The sequence below is a fragment of the Lissotriton vulgaris genome, chromosome 10 (assembly GCF_964263255.1).
Source record: "Lissotriton vulgaris chromosome 10, aLisVul1.2, whole genome shotgun sequence".
Lineage (NCBI taxonomy): Eukaryota > Metazoa > Chordata > Amphibia > Caudata > Salamandridae > Lissotriton > Lissotriton vulgaris.
Genome location: NC_141698.1, coordinates 885,666,383 through 885,691,681, shown reverse-complemented (window position 1 = coordinate 885,691,681; position 25,299 = coordinate 885,666,383). Strand labels below are relative to the sequence as shown.

Below are 25,299 nucleotides of genomic sequence, written 5' to 3'. Positions count from 1 at the left end.
TTACATTGCTCCTTGGTCTTGGTTAGAGGGGGAGCAGTGAGGACATTCGTGCATTGCTTTACTATGTTAAAAATTTCTTTAGGCTTTGATCTGGCTTCCAAGATTTTGTCGGAATAATAAGTTGCCTGGGCTGCCTTGACCCCTTCTTTATAGCTTCTGATCGCCTCTCTATAGGCGGCCTTTTTTTCCGGAAGGAAGTCTACGCGCCAGGCTCTCTCCCGTTGCCTACATCGACGTTTTAACTCTCTCAGCGAGTCAGAGAACCAGGGGGCTGATGTCTGCGCTCGCTTAGAGGACGATTTGCGAAGAGGCAGGAGAGAGTCTAAGGAATTTGTGATCCAGCTAACATAGTTTCCATATGCCAGATTGGGGTCTGAGCAGGATGGCGGACGGGTAGCGTCTAGCTCAAGCCTCCAAAGGTCGCCGGGGAGTTTTTTCCAGTTTCTTCTCATCAAGGTTTGGGGGGATAGTTGGGGGGTTTTATGGGTGGACCAGGTAAACGGCACCAAGTAGTGGTCTGACCACGGAAGGGGGATAGGTTGGGCCGTTATTAGATCCATACTATTGCTGAAAATAGGATCGAGAAGGTTCCCTTTTTCGTGGGTTGGGGCTGTGACCAACTGGGACAATTGAAGGGCTTCGAGGTCATCAATTAACTCCTTGGCAGAATGGTCGGACGGCGAGTTAAAGTGCAGATTGAGATCTCCCAATACTGTATAACTAGCCGCCGATAGGGATCTTTTTGCTACGATCTCTGGAAGTGCTCTAAGGAATAGTTTTGCAGACTCAGGGGGGCGATAGATCAGCGTACCAGAGAAGGAGTGGTTGGCGTTGAACTCTATACAGAATTCCAGACTCTCACAGCCAGGGATAGTGGATGTTGTGGTGCGGCAGTGGTACTGGTCCTTTATAATAATGGCCAGCCCACCCCCCCTCCCTTCTGGTCTGTCGAGTCTAAAAATGTTATAACTAGCTGGTAAGGCTGTAACAATATCGGGCTCGGATTGGGTCGTAAGCCATGTCTCTGTTAAAAAGAGCGCATCTGGCTTGTGCTCCTCAAGCAGCATGGCGATTTGTGTGCAGTGCTTGGGCAGTGACCGGCAGTTTAGTGCATACATACAGTATTTCGGAACAGCGGCCACGGGGTTATTCCGGAAGAGATGTTTACAGTCTGGGCAGCTGGGGGGAAGTTCTGTAGGGACGTATATATGCGTGCACTGGGCAGCGACGTTTCTTCCTATGCTGTGTAGGGCTGCCGAACTATATGGCCTGCCTTGGGAGGTTGGTGAGCCAAGGAATATGGCCCCTGGTCCCGTCAGGTCGCGGACGGGCGCAGACGGGCTCGCCTTTGGCGCGCCTTCGGCGCACCGCCGGTGCGCCCGCTGCGCCTCCGGAAACAGCACATTCTCAAATATCCGATAAGGAGGGCGTGACCTAACTCGGTGGGCGGAGCCCGGGAGGTCGCGGCGGTTGCCTGCTGCCTGCTTCAGCGCCTTACTCGGCTGAGCAGCGACACAGAGCAATCAGGTGAGCAAAGTGCAATTAGTTTTAAAACACAGGTACAAATCACGCAATACAGTTTTTAAAATCAACTTTCAAGGAAGTCCCTCGCTCTCGGCTTTCCGCCTCAAGAGCTCTTATCTAAGCAGCGCTGACACCAGGGCGCGCCTACATATAGTAAAGGGGGCGTGGCCTAACTCGGTGGGCGGGGCCCGGGAGGTCGCGGCGGTTGCCTGCTGCCTGCTTCAGCGCCTCACTCGGCTGAGCAGCGACACAGAGCAATCAGGTGAGCAAAGTGCAATTAGTTTTAAAACACAAGTACAAATCACGCAATACAGTTTTTAAAATCAACTTTCAAGGAAGTCCCTCGCTCTCGGCTTTCCGCCTCAAGAGCTCTTATCTAAGCAGCGCTGACACCAGGGCGCGCCTAGATATAGTAAAGGGGGCGTGGCCTAACTCGGTGGGCGGAGCCCGGGAGGTCGCGGCGGTTGCCTGCTGCCTGCTTCAGCGCCTCACTCGGCTGAGCAGCGACACAGAGCAATCAGGTGAGCAAAGTGCAATTAGTTTTAAAACACAGGTACAAATCACGCAATACAGTTTTTAAAATCAACTTTCAAGGAAGTCCCTCGCTCTCGGCTTTCCGCCTCAAGAGCTCTTATCTAAAGCATAGCATGCTAATGATGACAGTTGCCTCTTCGTCATTTGCACTGATTTCCCGCTATCTCTCTGATGCACTATAAAGCCCAATACGCTCAAGGGTGAGAATACATAAACTAAAACTGCCCCTTTTAAGTAAGATAAGACTGCCACAACCTCTCATACATACTCTTAGTCTTATGGGCCAGGGATGCAGTTATCAACTCAGGGGCTGCGGGGCACCAAGCTTCCATAGCCCCGCTGGGAAGTCCGTCATCTCTTTGTCTGCTTGCGGCCAATGTGTCCGGAATTCTGCCAACTTAAAATGGGACAAGGCGTCAGCGGCTTGGTTGTCTACCCCAGGGACATGTCTTGCAGTAAAAAGTACATTGCGACGCAAGCATTGCAACACTAGTTCTTTCAATAGACGCAGCACCCATGTGCAATTTGCTCTCTGATTGTTAATCGTCATCACCACTGACATGCTGTGTGACCAGAAGACAATGTGTCTGTTTGCTAGCATATCTCCCCATAGATGCAATGCCACCACTATGGGAAACAGTTCTAAGAAAGTAACATTGCGTGTCAGACCCTGCCGTGCCCATTCCTCCGGCCAATACTGCATGCACCACTTTGGACCCAAGATTGCCCTGAAGCCTTCGCTCCCTGCCGCATCCGTGAACAATTCAAGGCCCGCATTCGAGGAGCTCGTTCCCCGCCATATCACAGACCCATTAAAGTTCTCTAGGAAGTCCTTCCAAATGTTCAAGTCATTCCTCACATCAGCTGACAGGCTAACTCTATGGTGTTTGCACGACGCCCTGACATTGCCCTTGCTATGCTCCTAGAGAAAGCCCTGCCCATCGGGATGACTCTTAAGGCGAAGTTCAGTTGCCCTACCAAGGCTTGCAGCTGATGTAATGTAACCTTTCTTGACCTTAATTGCTTAATTCAGACACTCTGTTCATCACCACCCCCTTTTCTGAATCGTCTTCCTTGACCTTAAGCAGTCATCAATAGCAGCCTTGAAGGCAGACACCTTTGACCTGGGTAGCCTGCAAACCCCTTCTCTGGTGTCAATTTCAATACCTAAGAATGTCAGGCAGGTAGTCGGCCCTTCTGTCTTCTCTGCTGCCAGAGGTAACCCCAGGGCTTTAGCCAGGTGCTGGAAGCCTTCCTGCATGACTGTGAACCCTGAGGACCGAGGAATAGAAAATCGTCTAGGTAGTGTACCACTGCATGGGATTTGTCTGTAGTAAGGAATTGCTCCACCCCCCCATTCTAAAAACCTGGCAAAAGACTCAAATACTGCGCATGCGATTGAACAGCCCATAGGCAAGCACAGGTCAACAAAGTAATCTCCTCTGAAGGTGAAACCCAAGAACTTAGTATCCTCCGGGTGCACTGGCAGGAGCCTAAATGCAGCTTCGATATCGGACTTGGCCACTAAGGCCCCTTCACCCAGGGCCTGCAACTTTTCGATTGCGGTGTCAAATGTTGTATAACGCACCGTGCAAAGTTCTGGGTCAAGCTTGTCATTGACGGATAGACCTGGGGGGCTCGACAAATTATGTATCAGGCGAAATTTCCCTTTCTCTTTTTTAGGCCCTAACCCCAGGCGAGAGCAGACCAGATCAAGCTTAGGATGTTGTTTGAAGGGACCCGCCACCCTCCCCAAGGCAACTTCTTTCATTATCTTATTTTCCGCTGCCTCCATATTCTGCAGCACAGAGCTCTGGTTGCACAGGGGTACATTGGTGGGGGTGGCTGAAGACGGGATACCAAAACCAGACATAAAACCATTGTGTAGGAACTGAGCCTCTTGTAGCTTGTCGTACTTGCTAAGGAGGTGTGTCAGCACATGCGTCTTAATGGGAGTTGGCAGATTTCTCGGATGGCTGGGGTGGCTTCCCTTTGGGTGCGGCATGGGCCGGCTGCTCCTTTGGTCTTCCTGACTTCTTAAAGCACCTGGTCTCTGGATGAGCCGGGCCCCCACAGTACGAACAGCAATGTTTGAACCTGCACGTAGTCCCTCTGGTGCACTCATTTTTGTTATACAGCCAGCATGCCTGCTTTTTATCTCCTGCCCCCCTGTCGCTCCGAAAGGACTGATTGTGTGAAGAGTAACAAGTTTTGTTCGCAGGTGCGGAGGAATAAAACAGAGCATGCTATATATTAATCTCCCGTTGGTCCCATGCTATCCTGGGCTGTACTGCCTTCATTTGCCTAAACTTGTTGTCATATTGTAACCACCCTGTGCCTGGGAACTTAGAAGCCGCCCCATGTATCAAAGATATGTAACTGATGATCTGGGGGGCCACCGCAGGGTACCTCTCTGCCATGATGGCAGTGTAAATGGCAAAACCTGTAATCCAATTCTTTATAGACCATTCAACATATACCTTCTTCTGCTGGTACTCGCCTTCCTTGCCTACCCTAGTCTTACCTGGAACCACACCCGCATTGATGAGATTGAATACGTCAATATATTCCCCCTTTAGAATCCTTTCTTTGGTGTCTGCGGGCACATCCCATGTGATCTCTGCAGATGATGATAGAGTCATGGATGAGGAACCGTAGATTAACGGACTGTAAGCTAATGACGGCTGCCCCACCGGCGCCGGCCCTCCCTGAATCTGCTGAACTGCTGGCCCTGCCAAATTTGCACCAGAATTTGGTGTTTGCCCCTGAGAGGACAAAGCAACTACATTTTGGGCTGGACCCATAACCCCCGGTCCTACCATTCCAGGGTTACACCTGGGGATTGCGCTACCCCCCCAGACTGCACCCAGACTTGTGCTATTCCACTACCCGGCTGTGCAACCACAGGAGGCAGGGTTGTATGCGCGCCGGGCGCCTCCGCATTAGCGGCGGGCGCCACCCCCAGCTGCGCAGTGTAAGACTGAATGTTGCTTCCCCCAGCTGCGCCCGACTGAGGGATACTGTTGCCTTTAGTTGTGTTAGGAATCAAGTCTATTGTCTCGAGCACCTCCTTCTCACCTGAGGATGCTGGTTGGGGCTCGACTGCCCTGGGCCTCTTTTCCTTCGACACTTCTTTAAACTTTTCCGGTGTGCGCCGAGCTCGCTTGCCTCGCCCTCTTTCCTCTTGGGCGTCCGCTCTTGCCCCTTCTCGCATTGTCTTTAACGCCCAATTGACGCCTTTCTCTTTTGTAAACTCCAGCAGCTCCGTTAATGCGAGGTAGTCATCTCTTTTGGCTGTGGCCCCTTTGCCCTTCGTTGGCCGCTTCGGCGGCATTCTGCACTTAAAGATAGAAATGTGTTAGCACTACTTTTTACTGACAAAACACCTTCTGGATTAGCCATCCATTTGTACCTGTCGGCAAAACTTGATTTTCATTACCCTTTGTCGACTCACTGAGCCCATCAACTACGCAGATGCAGAATGCAAGTAAAATTCGGACTTCCATGGATATTCACCCGCCCTATTTGTTGCGCCTTTGGATTGTGGTCTTGACCTAAGCGCTTGCATTGCCTAGGAATGATGATCGTAACCGACGTAATGAGAGTGCATCCAATGCACTCGGTCTGCTTTAATTATTACAGCCCGGGGCGTGCGAGCACTACGCGTGCCCCGCTCTTAATATATGCGCAGCGGTCTCCTTTTTAATCCTCGCGCTCCGCTTTTAATTAACTGTATATTTTACCCGCAGGACGAAAGCATTGAAGTTATTGATGCGGAGCAGTCCGCTTTTATCATTCTTAATATTAAAATCAGAGGCAGTAGAAGCATTCGCAACAATGCGCTTTAGCAATATCAGGAAAACTGAGAGCGTGCTAGGGTCTACATTGTGTGGCTCTGAAACGGACTGTCCCGTCCTTATTTTGCTCCGATGCCACTTTTCGCGCCAACATTTTTTTTATAATCCTGATCTTTCCCGAGTGCCCCGTGCGCGCTTCTCAAACGCTTCTCAAAGCCCCCACACCCGCATCTCCTTCGGCAGCTGTGTTCAATCGACTCACCGCTGGATCCGCTCACTACCCGGACACGATGCAGGCAAACTCTCTCTTGCGGTGCACATTTCTCTTCACATTAGCTCACTCATACCGTCCCGCGCCCATGCTCGCACTCCCGCACAGTTCGCAAAGACCTTCAATCCCACAATCACACTGCGAGGCCCACTCACCTGCACCTGAAGTCGGATGAATATCCCGCACCCCTGTTGCCGCGACTCGGTTCCGTCGTGACTTCTTTATGCGACGTCCGACTTCTGGGAGGTCAAGTGGACAAAGAGGGGGTCATAAAGTGAGGAGCTGGCTTTTCAAGCTTCGCGCTCACAACTACTTCCGGGTCACTCTGACCCTGTTGGTGATGCGCTTCCTGTTTTCCCTTCGATATCCCTTCCGGGTCGTTCGACCCGGAAGGGATTTCCCTACTTCTGCGGCCCTTTGACTGCCACTAACGGCGCCACGCCCCTTATGTGGGGTGGCGCCTTGCATTACTTGTAAATATCATTTTAATGTACAGCCTGACTGAGCCTATTGAAGCTTTGCTACTGGCTGCTCACATAAGGCTGGTGCAGCGGCGAGCCGAGCTCTGTTATTTAAATAGCACTGGACTTGAAAATATAATTTATTTTACAGTCTTGACTGAGCCTGCATAACAGCTCGCTGTTTCTGGTCTCCTAAGGCTCTTAAGGAAATCACAGCGTAGAATAATGTTCCTGCTGGGACAAAATCTGCGTTTTGTATGGTAGCAGTTTTCACCCATCCTGAAGCAGCACAGAAGGTAAATATGCCTGGGGAAAAGAACGTGTACATGTAGATCACTAAAAGTGCATTTTATGTGGGTAGCTCAGTGGGTTACTGATTTGACACAGAGATCCTTTTCTTAATCATACTTCATACATTACAGTCCTAAGGTACAATCCTAATATAGCACAATTACTTATGAACTACACCGAAGGGTCTGTATTCAAATTATGTGTTACAGGTCAGAGCCAAGCTCAATGTTTTCCCTCAGACTTTCTTTATCCTAATGTTGTTAAAAGGTTTATATATTGTTTTAAGTAAAACCAACAACAGTGGTACCTTTTAAATCATGTGTTTGTGCTTTTCCAGACCTAACACTCTTAAAATATATTGCTTACAAGTATGGATGAAATGTGATTCTACAACTTGAAATCATCACTGTTTTATGTAACATATCATTTAGACTCATTTACACATGTCTGACACCCTACACTAGTACGAGGAGCTCTATAAAATAAATGAAACACACGAAAGAGCGATGAGTGCCCTCCCATTTCAGGTGCTATGTAGCAGTTTCAAGATCCTCTTACCAGTTCTCGCTGCACATATGGGTGTAACTTCTGATATTTATCTGTCTCCATGGACTTCATTGCTTGAATTTACTTGTGACAAAGTGTCATTTTAGGTGTCACACATTGCCTGCACATTGGTCATTGAATGTCACTCATAGCTACACTGAAACTATGAAAATGTCACACATAAGCAATCTCAAACCTTGGCAGCTATTTTTCAGAGAGAGTCACTGTAGTCTGACCCAGTACAGACCGTGCAGGCATCCTGCTGGTATGTGGATTTAATAATCAGGAGGAGGTGCCTGCGCAGATGCATTGTCTCCTTCTCCGCCGCGTCTGCGCACCACTCTTCAGTTCACCCTTAGGGTGGGGCTGATGGGTGACCAATTGTCATGCCTCATGCGCATTGGGCTTCGTGCAATTAAAAGTGTGCGTGACTGCCTGCATCCCACACGACTGAGACAGAGAGGCAGAGACACTGTGCGCAGGCCTGACCATGCGGCCATAATTTATTTATTTCTAGCCCCCCCCTGTCTGCCACCAGCAGCAGGTAAGTTTTTCCGTTCACTCCAGTCATCGGCAATGAATGATCATTCATGGTGGGCAGTGGTGGCACTGGGCGGCATCGCGCACAGTGATGGATTTGATGTAGTGAGCAGGGTGGAGGCAGTGCGGATGTTAGGTGGCCTTAGTTGTGTGCTCACAGGACCGTCGCGGGCTGTGGCTGCAGGCAATAAATCAAAATTTGTAATCATGATGAATCCATGATGATTATCACCGTCAGGGACGATGACAAATAATCATCATCATGGTTAAAATTTTTGATTTGAAGCGCATGGTGCCGGCGGCTGGTCTGCGATTAAAGTAGAAGAACAAAGGTAATGCAGGCTGGCTAATCGTGGCCTACTGTGATTGCTAGGCCTCTCAGGGGCTGCATGGGGTGGTCAACAAAAATAATATAGGCCCAATTATTTTTTTTGCACATACCATCAAATTGGGGCCTAATCTGATGGTAGGTGCAAAAACAAAAAAACAACAAAAAAACGGAGCAAACATTATTTGGGGCATTGGCGGCCCCCCAGCCTCTTACTCACAAACTGGAGGCTAGGGTGCGGTCGGTCTCGTCTCAAGAGACTCACTCTCTCTGACTCCACTGTGCAGCGCAGAACCGGGATGAATCATTTCCACAGACAGGACCAAGCCATGGCTGTGGAGAGATGTTCCCAGAACAGGAATCATTTTCACAGGCAGGATCAGGCCGGGGCTGAGGACATGTGTTCTCGAGACCTGGATAACTTCCATGGTGAGGAGCAAACTAGGTTGGTGGAGAGATGTTCTTCTCTGGGACCAGTTCTACAGTTTTGAGGTAACTTTGGGGACATTCCTTACCTCCACAGTCTCTTCTTAGTTTGGCTAATGGTCCTTTCTTGGCTTGGCTGTAGTGGTAAAGTTGTGGCTGTGGTACATGTGTGGCTTGATGTAGCAAATGCAGTTGTGTTAGCCGTCGTTGTGACTGTGCCTGATATATGAGTCTGTGTGTGTGTCTGGCTATGTTAAGTCTGGGTATGTTAGATGTTGTGACACTGGTGTCTTTGGCAGCAACAGGTGTGTGCCTGTCACAGATGTGTGTTTTGCTGTGATGTGGTCTCTGCTGCATCCCTGTGCTGTGTGGTGTCAATCACCGTCCGTGCTGCATGTGTCATGACTTATGTGCTTTGCATCTCTATAAGCCTGTACTGTGTGTTGTGTGACTGTTTTCTGTGCTGTGTGTCATTGTGCTTTTGATCTGTGTTTCCCTGTATCTGTGCTGTATGCTGCAGTGTCACCATGTGTATCTTTTATGTCATTCTGTATGTATTGTGTGACCCTTGTCTTTGCTGTGTCTCACTTTGTTTCCGTGCTGTATGTATGTCTGATTGACAGCATATGTTTGATTTGTATACCACTGTGCCGCCATTGTGTGTTGTTTCTACATATTAATAGTAAGTCATTTATTAGATCAATTTATGATCATTAACATCACCAAGTAAAAACATACTTGTAAACATACAAATCTAGCAGAAACATTGTACGCATCATCAATTTCAAAATTACTATACAAAAATAAAAATACATTTTATACTACTTCATTAATATAAAAAGAGCTATACAAAAAATCCAATTGAGAGTAGTTCTCTTAGGTAGCTAACATTTTACTTACTTACATATTAATATATTTCTTGGGATATAGCTGTATCACAGTTTTTCTGGCTATGACATGTATGTATGTTGGTCACAGTGTGTACACTGTCTGTCTCTGTGTGATTGCATCCGTCTAGATCTTTGTGTCTAGCTACATTGTGTGCTAAAGTGGCACCATGACTGTGTCTCCCTCTGTGTTAGTGCTTGTATGACAGAGTTTCCATGTGTAATTAAATGTCTGATTGCCTCTTGTTTGCCTTTCTGCACATGTGGTTATTTTTGTGTATCTGTCTGGTGCAGCAGTCTCTGATTCTTTAAGGACTTTTGAGTGGGATGATAGTTTAGATAAATAATATTTGATTGATAGTATTAGCTGATACTGTTCTATAGATCTATAGCCACATTCTTCAGAACAGTAATGGGAACATTCTGTGGTACAATAATACACATTTACTACAGTAGGATAACAGCATGTTTAGCGGTACATTAATGCCTATTCTGTAGGGCAATAATATCCATTCTCTGTAGTGAAATGATGACATAGTCTCTAGTACAGTTGTGGCCTCATTCCTGTAGGAGAGTGATTGCATTATTAATACAATTATAGCATATTCTGTAGTACAGTCATGGGACCATTCTGTAGTACAATAATGAACATATACCATAGTACAAAACATCATTAAAATAATGCCCATTCTACAGTGCAATAATAGCCTTATTCTTTAGTGAAATTATGACATTCTGTAGTACAATAGCCTCAATCGGTAGGGTAGCAATGACATTCTTTAATACACTTATTGCATATTCTGTACAACAATCATTGCATATTTTGTAGTACAGAAGCACAGAGATGGCCATATTCGGTACAAAGATGGCTACATTCGGAAGTACAGTCAAGGGGACATTCTGTACTAAATGAATGGGCATATACTGCTTTACCATGATGACATGTTATTCAGTACGTTGATACCCGCTTTGTTATACAATAATATCTATACAATCTAGTTCAACTATTCCCTTATACTGTAGTGAAACAATATTGCATTATGTGGAACAACGATGGCGCTTTGGTGTAGTGAGGGTAAAATTATGAGTAAATTAGTGGAATGTTCTGTAGTGAAAGGATGGAAATCTCTCTCTTTCTCCTTTTCTCTCCTTCCATCTCTCCCCTGTCTCCCTCTCCCTCTCTCCTTTTATCTCTCTCCTTACATCTCTACCCTCTCTCTCTGTATCCCTCTCTCTCCCTCTCACTATCCCTCTCTCTTTTTCTATCCCTCTCTCGCTCTCCCACTCTCTATCTGTCTCTCTTTCTCTCGCACCTCCTCTCTCTCCTCCTCCTCTCTCCCTCTCTCTCCCTCTCTCTCTTTCTTTCCCTCGCCCCCTCTCTCTCCCTCTCCCTTTTTCTCCCTCTCGCCCTCTCTTGCTCCCTTCTTCCCTCTCTCTCTCTATCCCTTTCTCTATTTCTCTATCCCTCTCTCTCTCGCTCCCTCTCACTCGCTCTCTATTGATCCCTCTCTCCCTCTCAATCTCTCACTCTATTTACCTATCCCTCTTTTGCTCTCTTACTCTCTCTCTCCATCTCTCTCCATATCCCCATATCTCTCTTGCCTCCTCTCTCACTCTCTATCTCTTTCTCTCTCTATCCTTTTCTCTCTCTCTCCCTCTCTTTCCCTCCCTCTCTCTTGTCTATCCCTGTATTTCCCTCACTCTCTCTCTTTCTCTCACTCACTCACTCCCACTCCCTCTCTCTCTCTCCCTGATTCCCTCCCTCTCTCTCTCCCCACTCTCTCTCTCTCTCTCTCTCTCTCTATCTCTCCCTATCCCACTCTCGCTCTCTCACTCTCTGCCCCCTCTCTATCTCCCTCCGTGCTTTCTCTACCCCCCTCTCTCTCATCTCTCTCTCTGTCCTTCTCTCTCCCTCTCCCTCCCCTCCCTCTCTCTCTCTCCTTTTCCCACCCTCTCTCTCCTGCTCCCTCTCTCTCTTTCCATTCCTCTCCCTGTCCTTCTCTCATTCCTCTCCTTCCTCTATCTCTCATTTTCTTTATCTTTTTCTCCCTCTTCTTTACCCTTTCTCTTCTTCTTTCTTTCTCTTTCTCCCCCTTCCTTTCCTCCCTCTCTCTTCCCCACGTAAAAACATAGCCAGACCTATTGCCGTGGTCAGTGCTTGTTCATGCTCCCAGCGTTTCTATATAATATTTTTTGTCATTGAATGTATTATGCAGACGTCTTAGATTATTTATCATGAGTGTTCAGACCTCTCGGCATATCCCCCTGGGGGTTGGGGGAGAGGGGGCAGGGTGCCCCATCAAAATTCAGACCTGGTGCTCTTTAAGGTCATCTACTATTTACTGTGCTTTGAAAGTTGATACAATTGAATATGTAATGAGAAATGTGCTGTAAATTCACCATGTAGGTCTGTCTTTTTCCAAACTTTTCTTGTGGGGAGAACCCCCCCAAACCCTCTGGTAGTGGCAGGCTCACTCGCTCGCTATGATCTCACGCTACGTGTCAGACGGGGGCTGGTCTGGAAAAATCTGCCAGGGCTGCTTTCAGTTCCCAGTACAGCCCTGCCATTGTGTAACATTGAAAGCGCTGGCACACAACCGGTGCCTCTGCTTTCTCAAGAGGACATTCCCTCAATTGCATGGGAGCATGGCACCTGCATTCTCTCACTGCACCCGCCTGCAAGGAGATCTCTAATCAAAGCTACTCCATTTTTCACCTGCATGCCCCGGGGCCACGGTTTCTATGTAATAGGGAAACTTTCCTTGCTTACTCCGGCTCATCTGTGTTAAGGTGCGCCGGGAGCAAACAGGGAAAGTGCACCCTATACATAATAGGGCCCCCAGTGGCCACCTTGTAAGAAAAATCTGTCATGTCATGGTGAAATTGCCATACCAAAACTTATAGTGGGGTGGGGTTCCATTTCCAATACCCACTTTAAAATTTTCCCTCACATAATAGCAGTTTTCTCATTGCATTTCAGGGGTTATATCACTCAAGCACCCGAGGGCACATAAAGTGGGCGCAGACGCACACCTTATCTGCCACTGGGGCACTTTGATATTAGAGAAGTGGCTGCAGATGCTTTTATGGCCCCTTTTGTAATGTAGATAGCACTGGTGCACATACAGCGGCTGTGCTATCGTTAGAGGGTGTTCCCTCATTTCATGGGGGCAAAGCCCCATGCAAATGAGGGAATCGCTTTGGCTCTGCACCCCCGCTGTATTACTGATGTGGGTGCAGAAGCAAGTATGCCTTTAGAAGGTGCACTGAAAGTGCCCCACAAAAAAGTAGCACGCTTTTAGTGTCCCTTCTAAATTAAGCTCTCTGAAGGGATGAAAGGGGAACCCATGGACCACCCAGACATCCTCTTCCAGGCGGATGCAGTCACTCACTGCACCGTCTTCCAGGGGATCTCTAAGCCCTTTTAAAAGTGCGGGTGGGTTGACACCTGCACGAGAAACACTTAGCAGCTTTTAAATAGCTGATCCATATTTCTTTTGAATGCACTGCCCTTGGGGCAGCAGGAGTTTGGCGATGCTCCGAGGCCAGCACATTCATGGCGCACCTGCTTTAAGGTGCGCTGTGGCGCAAACATGGAGTGCGAGCACAATCTTTAATACAGGTCCATCTTGTAAATGGGACGGGGAAGTCCAAGGTGGCAGGCCAGATTGCCTGAAAAGTTTCTCCCTTTATTGCACACATCCAAATCAGTTCCAAAAAATTAACAAAATAGATACTACATAGCTGAAAGTGCAAACTGGTAATTTATTGAAATATAAATTACTCTCCATTAATAATATGTTTTTTTCTTATTTTCTTTTAGTTCAGCTTCGCAGATGCCTTTGATATCTTCTTGATGATTGTGGGTTTTATCTGTGCACTCATCAGTGGCACAGCACTGCCATTTAGAGTCATCGTCTTTGGATATATGATTAACAGTTTTATCGAGAAGAGTATTACAAATTCTTCTGCAGGTAAAAATTTATCAACAAAGAAGGCATCCTGTATCACTTGTATCCTGTGTCAGTGATGGCTGTGATGTAATTAACCATATGTGGAGTGTAAACTCAATAGGTATTATATCTTTTTCAGTGAGCAGTTAATCATTCCAAATTTCAGTTTCATTATTCTCTAACGTATGTAGGAAGCTGAATTCCAGTATCAGAAACACTGATCATCATCCACAGTTATAAAAGTCTATTCCATACAAAAGTAAGCATGAGGAAATCTTTTTAAAAAAATGGAAACCTGCGAAAGCCCAAAAAAAGAATAACAAATTGTTAATGTAAAGAACCGCCAACGGCAATGAAGTTTTTTTGATCCTCCATCTATTAAGGTGTGCCCCCTTTTTAACATGTATTGGTAGTAAGTTTCATTTTTAAATTGTCAGGAGCAGCATTAGTGGCGAGAGAAATTTAGAATAGAAATATGTTAATTGAGCATGACATGCCTTTTCCAATATCTGTGACGTTGTTTTTAAGATGTGAACCTGCATGTGTTATATACCCTGCTGACCAGGCTGCTGTGTGCTGTGTCAGCAACGAAAAACTGGACCTCTTAAGCCTCGAGTGCTAAAGACAGAGAGATATGGTAGATTGCTCAAATATGCAAAGCGACGAAGGCCAAGTTTAAATGTCATTACACACAAAATTTTTGTCCTGAGCAAATGTCCAATACACAATTGAATCCACCAGTATTCTGGCGTAGAGACTTCTTCTAATTATTTTCAGTGTTGAATTCCAAGCTCAGCAGTATTACAGCCAGTCCTTCATAATTTTATTTTCAGTGTTGCATCCCAAGGTCTACAATGTTAGAGCTAGTCCAAATGACCAAACGTGGCCAACACATGTTTCGTCTTGTTGTTAATATCCTACTGACTTCCTCAGGCCTACAACAATACAAATACACTCATAACTGTCTGGGCCACTAACACTCCCCAGGGTTAGTATAGTGTAAGTCATTCAAAAGTTATGGAAGGAAATAGAAAAAGAGACTAGTGGTCATGACTAATATAGAAAATAAAAAATGGGGTATAAAGTGTAAAAGTATTAAAGAAAAGCAGAGAAATAAAAAGGTTTTACATTTATGAACGAGGGTCTAAATCGAGTCCAGAGTATATCCCTTGTGAATCTTTATAAATGTGCCTAAATACAGTTCACAGTGAGTAAGAGAAAAGGTAGTGCAATTCCAAGTCACCACTAGACCCTAGTACAAGCATAAATCAACTTACCACTTAAATCAAAGTAAGGGCAATTTCCATGTCACACAGTAGAACCGTACGTTCTCTCCAATACGTAGGCACTGAGATGTGTCATTAGCCATAATCTAGTGATGAGGTAAACCATACCCAAATTATCAAAATGATGAGTTTTAACATCTCATACCTATAGGTCCAAATTAATCTTCACTGACAGCCAAATTATTGATTTGTGATCTGTAAGAAGTAAGTGTTAAATTACCAACACGTTATATTTACAGAAAGCAACAAATATGAAAGCAAGTAATTCTAATCGAGGGCATGCAGTTCAATGTCACATGACAAGGTACTATAAATAGTGCATAAGGCATATAGTAAAGACAGGGTCACGCATACTCAATATTGAAAGTCAGTCAAAAAAAAAATTGTTATCTGTAGATTTAACCAATCACACTACAAAACCTTAAGTTCATTGGATTTAAAATTAGTGGTGGACCACAAACACAGTTTTCAGTCTGCCTTCTAATCAGGAATGGAACACCTATGATAGAACATTAAGGCTCCTCACAAAATGATATCTTACCTCCTGCTCAGAAGGAGAGAGCTCGTCCTTGAACATCAGCGATTTGCAAGCACACCATTTGGAATCACCCATATATACCAGAAGTATGTAATACTTGTAATCGCAAACGGATTAACAAGAAAATACTCAAAGGGCCGCATTCATGAGCGCCATCTTGAAAATCCAAAATTAATAGTCATTCAACCCATGAACACCTTATTCATGGGTTGTTATTGCATGTACGCCTTTCTCAATCACCCATATATATCAGAAATACAAAGTTACTGCTAATCGTAAACAGACTAACACAGACTTAAGGATTTAAACAATTACACTACAAAAAATTCGGATAATTATTTTAAAATAAGTGGGGGACCACAGACACAGTTTTCAGTCCGCATTCTAATCACGAAAGGATCACCTATGATAGAGCAGTAAGGCTGCTCACAAAATGATATCTTACCTCCTGCTTGAAAGGAGTGTGCTCCTCATTAAACAGCAGCATTTTGCATGAATGACATTCGGAATCGCCCATATATACCACAAGTATGTAATACTTGTAATCGTAGATGACTTACAAGGAAAAATTCAAACAGCTACATTCGTGATCGCCATCTCACAAGTCCAAAATTAATAATCATCCAACCTGTGAACAACTTGTTCCCAAAAGGGCATATCACATGTGCACCTAGTGGTGTGAAGTTCATATGATAGTGTCAGATAGTTAAGAGGTGAGGGTTAAAGATATGGAGAAATTTAGACCAGTCAGCATGCACGTTAGGTACCCAAGAAGTATTGAAGTTCATTATCCATGTTGAGTCCTTTGTCAACAGCATATAATGTTATGATCCAGTGGGCCTCATATTGTCTAAGCTTGAGTTCCTGATTTCCATCCCTTACATCATGCATCACTGAATACCATAAAATTTGAAACATAATTGCATGCTTTGTGCTGCACATTCCTTTGCATGAGCCCTATTAGGATATCTATCGCCCAAATTCTTGAAAGCTCTGAACTGAGATCTTTAGCATGGTGAAAACCCTTTCCAAAGTTCCTTCCCCTTCGGCTGCACCAGATACTTCAGGAGCTCAATGTGGTAAGCTAGCGGAATACTTTTCTAACAAAATCGAAACCATTTATTCGTCATTCCCTATGACTGAACTGGATTTTGCATCCCCTGTTACCTCATCTCCTGTCAACCGGGTGCTTCTGGATAACATCCCGGCCATAGAGATGCCTGTCTTAAGGAGCCTTTTATCTAAAGTGAAGACTGGTTCACCTAATGATCCTGCCCCTTAAGGGAAACTAAAGCTGGTAGCTGAGGTGGTCCTCCCAGTGATTCTAGATCTCATCAACACCTCACTTTCCTCAGGGATTGTGTCCCCTAAGTGGAAAGAATCCATGGTAAAGGCTCTGTTAAAGAAACCCAGCCTTGACCCAGCAGATCTGGGAAGCTACCGGCCTATCTCACTGCTTCCTGCAATTAGCAAAATGACGGAAAAATACTTTAATCAAATTCTATCATCCTATTTGGAGACTAACAATCTTCTCCATCCTACACAGACTGGTTTCCGTCCCTTACAGGGTACTGAGACGGCTTTACTTTCTGTAGTGGAAGAATCAAGAAGGATGGTAGATGCTGGTGGCACTGCGGTGGTCCTCCTCCTTGACCTCAGTGCCGCCTTTGATACCGTAAACCATCAGATTCTGATTCACAGACTGGGTGACTTAGGTATCACAGGAACGGCCCTGGCCTGGCTAAAATCCTTCCTGAATAACAGATCATTTCGAGTTTTCAATAATTTAGTCATCTCCAAACAAACATCTCTTCAATGTGGAGTTCCGCAGGGATCTTCATTAAGTCCCACCTTGTTTAATATTTATACCGCCACTCTTGCAGAGATAGTGACCCTTTGGAGTCCATATAATATCCTACACGGATGATACGCAATTGGTGATTGGGCTCAATAAAGGTGAAAGTTCTTCCTTCAGCCTCCATCCTTGCTTGGAGGATATTGCAAGATGGATGAATAATTCTTTCTTGAAGATGAATGGGGGAAAGACTGGAAGTATGATCTTGGGTAATCAGTTTCCTCATGACCTGATGGAAAGATGGCCTACTTCCATGGACCCGCTCCTACTCCTAATACCCAGCTAAAGAGTCTGGGCTTTTGGATGGACCACGAACTTACCTTCAAAATCCAGGGTCGGAAAACAGCAGCTGTATGCTACGAGACCCTTAAAACGGTCCGGAAGGTTCTCCCTCTTCTCCTTTTTCAGGCCAGAAAGGTTACGGTCCAGGCCCTGGTGTTGTCCAGGCTGGACTACGCAAACGCCCTATATCTGGGAGCACCGGCGGCCACTCTCTCTAAACTTCAGACCACACAAAACTGGGCGGCTAGACTCTTAATAGGTACCCCCAAGTATCAATCGGCCAGACCGGCTCTTAAGGCTTTGTATTGGCTGCCGGTCCAGGAGAGAGTGAAGTTCAAAAGCCTATGTATTGTCCATAAATCCCTGTTTAAACTAGGACCCACTATTCTTCAAGTGATCATCCAGTCCTATGAGCCCAAAAGACCTCTTTGCTCTAAAATTAAGAATTCGGCCATCACCCCTAGAGTCCACAAGGTTAGAAGTGGGGGCGCCTGTTTTCAGTCAACGCCTCCAGACTGTGGGATGCCCTCCCCTCTCACCTTCGGTTAGAACCCAATCACCTCTCCCTTGAGGGACTGAGGCGACAGGCCGAAGCCCAGGCAGCAGGTAACATTGCAGGGAACTTTCATATCTACTGGGAGGATAGCCTTCTCTACAGCGAACCCAAGGCTCCGGTGCACGGTTCGTCACGGCCTTGGTAGTTCCCCAGAGTTACAGAGCCTTACTCTTGGAGTTGGCTCACGAGATTCCCTTGGCAGGACAGCTAGGTCAGGACAAGACCTTTGCCCGGCTTGTCCCCCATTTTTATTGGCCTCAGATGAGGATTGCGTCTGACACTTTTTGTAGGACGTGTGTTTCCTGTCAAGCTAGTGGAAAATAGGGGTTAAGCTGAAGGCTCCCCTGGAAGCACTACCCGTCATTAGCACCCCCTTTGAAAGGGTGGGCATCGACATTGTTGGGCCATTGAATCCACTCACTTCAGCCGGTCACAGGTTTATCCTGGTTCTGGTGATCACGCCACCCGGGACCCATAGGCTATTCCTTTGAGGACCGTTACTGCACCTGCGGTGGCTCGGGCCCTGATGGGGATTTTTACCCGAGTGGGTTTCCCCAAGGAAGTTGTGTCCGACAGGGGGGCCAACTTTATGTCAGGCTACATGCAGGCTATGTGGAAGGAATGTGGAGTTACTTACCGGTTCTCCACCCCTTACCACCCCCAGACCAATGGTCTGGTGGAAAGGTTTAATAAAACCTTGAAGGGCATGATCAGAAGTCTGCCTGAGAGCTTGCGGAGGAAATGGGACGTCCTCCTACCCTGTCTGTTGTTCTCATACAGGGAAGTGCCACAGAAAGGAGTGGGCTTCAGCCCCTTCGAACTTCTGTATGGGCACCCTGTTAGAGGACCTCTCAGCCTGGTGAAAGATGGATGGGAACAGACTCCCAGAAAGCTTCCCCAGGATGTGGTGAGCTACATGCTGGCCTTCCGTAGCCGAATGGCTAAGTTGTGGAAGCAAGCTTCTGACAACCTGGAAGCCACCCATGCAGGTATGAAAGAGTGGTATGACCACAATGCTCACCCTGTGGGGTTGGTGCCTGGCCAGAAAGTGTGGGTCATGAAGCCTGGAGAGCTTAGTGCCCTCCAGGATTGCTGGACAGGCCCCTTTGAAGTGGTTGAGAAGAAGGGCAAGGTCACTTACTTAGTGGATCTTAAGACCCCCAGGCAGCCCCATCGGGTGCTTCATGTCCACCGCCTCAAACCCCACCATGAGAGGCCCGAGGTCATCTTGATGATGATGACTGATGGAGCAGAGGAAGATGAAAGGGAGCCTCTCCCTGATCTATTTTCGTCCCAAGAGAAGGATGAGTCGGTGGAAGGGGTGATCCTCTCACCATCCCTAACTCCCGAACAGCTGAGAGACTGCCGTCAAGTTCTGGAGCAGTATTCCTCGCTGTTCTCCCTTATCCCGGGAAGGACCCACCTGTGTACCCATGATGTGGACACAGGGGACAGCCCACCTGTGAAGTCCAAGACCTACCGGCTGTCAGATAAGGTGGTGGCCAGCATTCGCAGTGAAGTCACTATGATGCTGGAGCTGGGAGTGATTGAACCTTCAAGCAGCCCCTGGTCCAGTCTGGTGGTTCTGGTACCAAAAGCTGCCCCGCCGGGCACCACTCCAGAACTCAGGTTCTGTGTGGATTACAGGGGACTGAATTCAGTGACAAAGACTGATGCTCATCCAATCCCTAGGGCGGATGAGCTCATTGACCGGTTGGGAGCTGCCCAATATCTGAGTACTTTTGACCTCACATCAGGGTACTGGCAGATCTCCCTTACAGATGGAGCAAGGGAAAGGTCAGCCTTCTCCACGCCAGAGGGCCACTACCAGTTCCGTGTGATGCCTTTTGGGCTCAAGAACGCTCCTGCCACTTTTCAGCGGCTGGTGAACCAGGTCCTCTCCGGTATGGAGGCCTTCTCTGCTGCTTATCTAGATGACATCGCAGTCTTCAGCAGCAGCTGGGAGGACCACTTGTGTCACCTTCAGGCTGTTCTCCAAGCCCTGAAGCAGGCCGGCTTGACAATCAAGGCTAGCAAATGCCAGATTGGGCAGGGGTCGGTAGTGTACCTTGGCCACTTGGTGGGCAGGGGGTAGGTGCAGCCCCTCCAGGATAAGATTGAGACTATCATGGCCTGGGAACCCCCCAAGACTCAAACGGAGGTCCGAGCCTTCCTGGGCCTCACCGGATACTACCGTCGCTTTGTCAAGGGGTATGGCACAATTGTGGCACCCCTAACTAAGCTCACATCTAAGAAACAACCTCGTCGGGTAGTCTGGACTGAGGCGTGTCAACGAGCTTTTGACACTCTTTCTTAAAGGCTCCTGATTTTTCCAAGGAGTTTATTGTCCAAACGGATGCATCAGAGCATGGCATTGCATTGGAGCAGTGTTATCGCAACTCAATGAAGAGGGTCTGGACCAACCTGTGGTTTTTCCTATCTAGGAGACTGCTTCCCCGGGAACAGAAGTGGAGTGCTATTGAGCGGGAAGCTTTTGTCGTGGTATGGGCCCTGAAGAAGTTATGGCCATACCTATTTGGCTCGCACTTCCTTGTTCAGACTGACCACCGGCCCCTTCGTTGGCTGATACAAATGAGGGGCGAGAATCCCAAGCTGCTAAGGTGGTCTATCTCCCTACAGGGAATGGACTTCAGGGTGGAACATCGGCCTGGAGTGGACCACGCTAATGCAGACGGTCTCTCAAGGTATTTCCGCCTTAGAGAACTCCCAAGGGGTTGGGTAGCTCTCCCCACTTTCAGCTGGGGGGGACGCGTGTTAGACCTGTCAGCCCTTTGGGTGGTCCCTCCTTATTTGTCCCCCCTTTTTGCCTTCTATTTTTGTGTCCATCGTAATTTTTCTTTGGGTGTTGACCTTAGGTCTCTGGGCGCCTCATTATTACCTATTAGTAATGAAGTGCAGGTGTTCCTCTAGAATGGAGGAAGGTTCTCTCTCACAAATTGGTGGCCTACCAACTGTCAAAGATTTACTTCAGAGTTTGGCCCATAGGTTAGTATTAGAGGGATCTAGAACCTTTCGGCCCATTCTAGTGACCAGAGCCCAGGCTATATAAAGATTGACATGGGCGGCCATTTTGTCACTGCTGGACTGGCTGGAGTATAGACAACTGCGTCAGGGGGGTTTTGTCACAGGCTACTCTGATTGTTCCTAGGGACTGCAAGATAGTCATGGGTGCTGCCCTCCCCCCTGTTGATCTGACCCTGCCCATGTAAAAAGGACTGTGGGCCTCACGATTTCCAGAGTGGCCACTGCAGAGAAATAACTAAATTACTTCAGCATCTGGGGTAACCTGGCCGTGACCCTAGAAATCTAAAAGGGTGGTGCCGTGGGTTACTGAGACAACTAGGAGAAAAAGGACTGCTGACACGAGCTCGGAAGTAAGAGGACATCTGGAGTGGTGACTTGGGTGATTATTCGGTCTGTCTGGGGAGTGATGACTTTACCGTGGTAGCGTGGCCGAGATAACCTCTTTCTGCCCTCCGCCTTGCTAGCGACATGTGTGACCTGGTTGAGAGCCTGGGGGCCGGGGCTGCCGGTGTCTCGACACCGCTGATTCTGTTGTGAGGAATAGAGTGAAATATTCCCGCGCCAGGCGTGAGAAGGAATTGGGGGTGTCGCCAGCTTGATAGAGACGCCGGGCGGGGTTGCCTGGCATCCGGATTCCTGCCCGGCACGTCTCTCAGCTCCCCCTGTCAAGCCGGAGATTCCTGGTGTTGTGGGGAAGTTGGCTGCCTCTCCTGGGGGACTGGAGCAGAAGCGCACAGAAACCCGGCGCTATGGTATCCCCGGGAAGGTAAATCCTGCAGAGTGGCAGAGGCCCCTTTCCGCCTCAGGCGAGTCGCCAGACCTGAGCGGGAGGGAAGGTAGACAGATCGGCAGAGGGCCCAGCTCCGGAGCTGCTCCGGGCAAGCACTGCTCGAGTGCTGAGGTATTTGGGAGTCCGGGAGGGGAGGAAATAGAAGGGCTTGTCCTGGAACTGAACCGCGAAGGCATATCCCCCATTCAAGCCTGCTTGACTTTCCTGAATCAAATCGGAGGTGTCAACTTTTGCCCCCCCTCTTTTTGGAATTAAACTTGTGAGGAATTGTTCAGACAGAGGAGTAAGAGAGACAGCAGCCTCACAGATCAACTAACCAGCATGATGTTTAAAGTAAATGTCTTTCAGAGCCTAATTTAAGTTAAAGAAGAAACTGGTTGGAAAAGTGAAGCCACTTTATGCTAGACGTTCTAGGAAGGCAATCGCATATTTAATATAGTAACCTTTGATGTGTTCGCTGGCCTAAACTGAATTAGAAATCTGTCACAAATGGTCTAGGAGGGGTGTTTCTACCTATTGAATGTCAGGGTTAAGGAAGAAAGAAACTAATTGCCTAGACAAATGTAAAAGTGTAATAGCCTGAACTTATCCCTGCACTTATGTCCGAAAGGGAAAGTTCAAAGTCTTAAAATAATAAGCAAGGTGATTTTATTTGTAATATTTTTCCTGTACTTTGATCACAAAGAGAAGTAGGAAATTTAATGGTGAAGAATATACTGTAAGTAATGAAACTTTTTTCGCAAGAGGAAACTAAAGAAAAGATAAAGCTTCATTACTTTTTTCTAAAAAGGTGTGGTGTCATTTTTGGTGGATGGGTGCTGGGTTGCTGTGGTGAGTGTGACACAAGCCTTGCACAATTGCCTTAGAGATAGGTCCTTCCACTCTGTGCCAGGCTACCCTAGGTGGACCCCGGGTCCAACACAGAGCACTCCCTATTCAGTTCTAAGTGAGACTGGGCCCTGGTCCACCCCTTCATCCTGCCAGCAGATAGCCCACTAGGGCACACCTAATCCCTCTATTGTGTGACTGTCTGGGAGCAATTCTCAAAGTCTAACTGTCAGTTACACCCATTCATGTGACCCAAGAGAAGTTCCAGGCACAAAAAGTGCTAAGGGCAGAAAAATATGACCTCTATAAAAGGGGCATTTTCAAAATTGTAATGATAAACCCGACTTTTCCAATAAAAAGGGGGTTTCATTACAATTTCAAAGACATCAAACATGACACAGATACCTGCTCCCAATTGGAAATTACAGCTTATTAAATACAATACGAACTCCCAAATGTTATCCTATGGGAGGGATAGGCCTCACAGTATTGAAAAACGATTTTTAGGAGTTTTTCATTACTAGGACATGTAAAACTTAAAAGCACCTGTCTAACCTTTTAATTACACAAAACCCTGCCCTGCGGGCTACATAGGGCTGACCTTATGGGGTAACCTAAATGTAATCAAATAGGAGTTTAGGGCTTGGCAAGGTGGTTTTCTTGCAAAGTTGACATGATAGTTTAAAACTGCATTCAGGTTGCAGTTGCAGTCCTGTGACATGTTTTAAAGTGCTACCTAAGAGAGAGGCACAACAAGTGTTGCAGGCTCACTGTTAGCATTTAATTTACAGGACTGGTTATATTGTGTACCATTCTACAAAGGGGTTATAATTACATTATTTATGTACAAGCACTTTAGCACTGGTTAGCACTGCTTAAATGCATAGTCCAAAGGCCAACAAAAACAATTTCAGCCAAAATGTAAAGGTAAAAGCAAAGACATGGGGGGTGACCCTTCAGAGAAGACCAGGTTCAACAACATCTAATACAGGACAGTTCCACTGTGGTCTGTTTTGTCAATGGATCCCCTTTCTCAGTGTTCAGTCCAAACATCCATCCTTAAACTGTTTCAGTACGTCTATGGTTTAAGCACATAGACACAATAGGATATCCATTGCTTTGTTATTTACTTAATCTGTCATTCCACTTGTGGAGACTATATCTTCATGAGTTAACCAATCTGGCTGAGCAGCAGCTAATTTCCCTCAATGTACTGAAGATTACACAATTCAGCCAGTGCTAGGTTTCTAATTTTTCTCATAAGTATTTTTTATCACCTTCAGTCCCCCATATATTGTTTTTTACATGTTAAATCTAATTTTGGATTACACTCTGAAAACTAAAGATATTTTGATTATTCTTCAATACTGGACTGAACCAGCACTGGTCAAGTCTAACAATCATGCACTCAAATGGACATTCCCTTGATGCTCAACTTTGGAAACGTATTGAATTTAATAACATATTAAACATCAAGCAATCTGACATTCGGACCACTTCATCAGCGTCATAATTTGTTCACACAATTAGTAGCAGCAAATAGTAAAATACTTATAGTTGGTCTTTAATAACTTGAACCCGCCATTTTACTATAGCACGTAAGTAATTGATTGGAGGTGCACCATTTGCTTACCATAAATCACATTAGGTGTTTGAACAATGCTTAGAATATGGGTGCTTCATGTGATGAACACTGTGTGTTGCTTCATATTATCCACTATTTATTGCTGTTTAAAATGTATATACTGCCTTTCACAGATGCTTTATAAGGTCATGACAGTAGTTGCCATTATAAATTTACAGTTCAGTAGGTTAAGACAGAGCAGTGCTGTGTCAAGTCTGCTTCACACTGCATGCAGCAGGTTTATGATTATGTGAAAGGCAACTTTTTGGCATTTAGTCTAATTCATGGTCATATAGCTGGTTCTAAGGAAAGGACTCCATCTACTTTTAATAGTCACTGACCAGCACCTGTGGACCGTACAAAGAATCTACATAGAATCAGGAATGTTGAGGTTTCCTCTAGTACCAATCCATCATGTATCCTGGAGCAACCCGTTTTCACAAACCTCCACTTTCAAGTAAAGTTGATGGCAAAGCTCTGTTGTTCTGGCAAAAAAAAGATATAGGTAATGCATTATTTGGTGAATTATGCTTTTTGGAATAGTTTTTCATCAGTTTTCCGTACAGATATCTAAATAGTGTATGGGTATCTCAAGACCAGGACCATACTAAAAATATTTAATACAGGAAAGGCAACTACATCAATTGTGTCCTTGAAAACATGTGGTGGCCTCCTTTATCTTCTATCCTGCAGAACAGTCCCTCAAACCCTTAATTGGAGTTAATCGGTAATAGAAACCCCTCTGATTCACATAAGACATACTAAATCTGAAAGAAAATCTGCTGAAGGAATATTCATCATCATAAAAATAATATAGTTGAGGACAGAAGTTCCAACAGCATAGCATTTCCTGAAAAAATTCAAGATTTTGTGTTCGACCAGACTTAAATCGAGCCCAAAGACCACAGCAAGGTCTTTTAAACTCAGGAGGTATTCT

General features: G+C 46.2%; 1 protein-coding gene across 1 annotated transcript in view; it reads left to right on the top strand.

The window, feature by feature from the left end:
• The window catches only part of LOC147688945 (ATP-dependent translocase ABCB1-like), a 1,419,218-nt gene that overhangs the window by 53,156 nt on the left and 1,340,763 nt on the right, over positions 1-25,299 (top strand). The window contains exon 4 of the mRNA XM_086941842.1: positions 13,429-13,579. Within this exon, the coding sequence (XP_086797968.1) occupies positions 13,429-13,579 (151 nt within the window). The remainder of the gene's footprint in view (positions 1-13,428; positions 13,580-25,299) is intronic.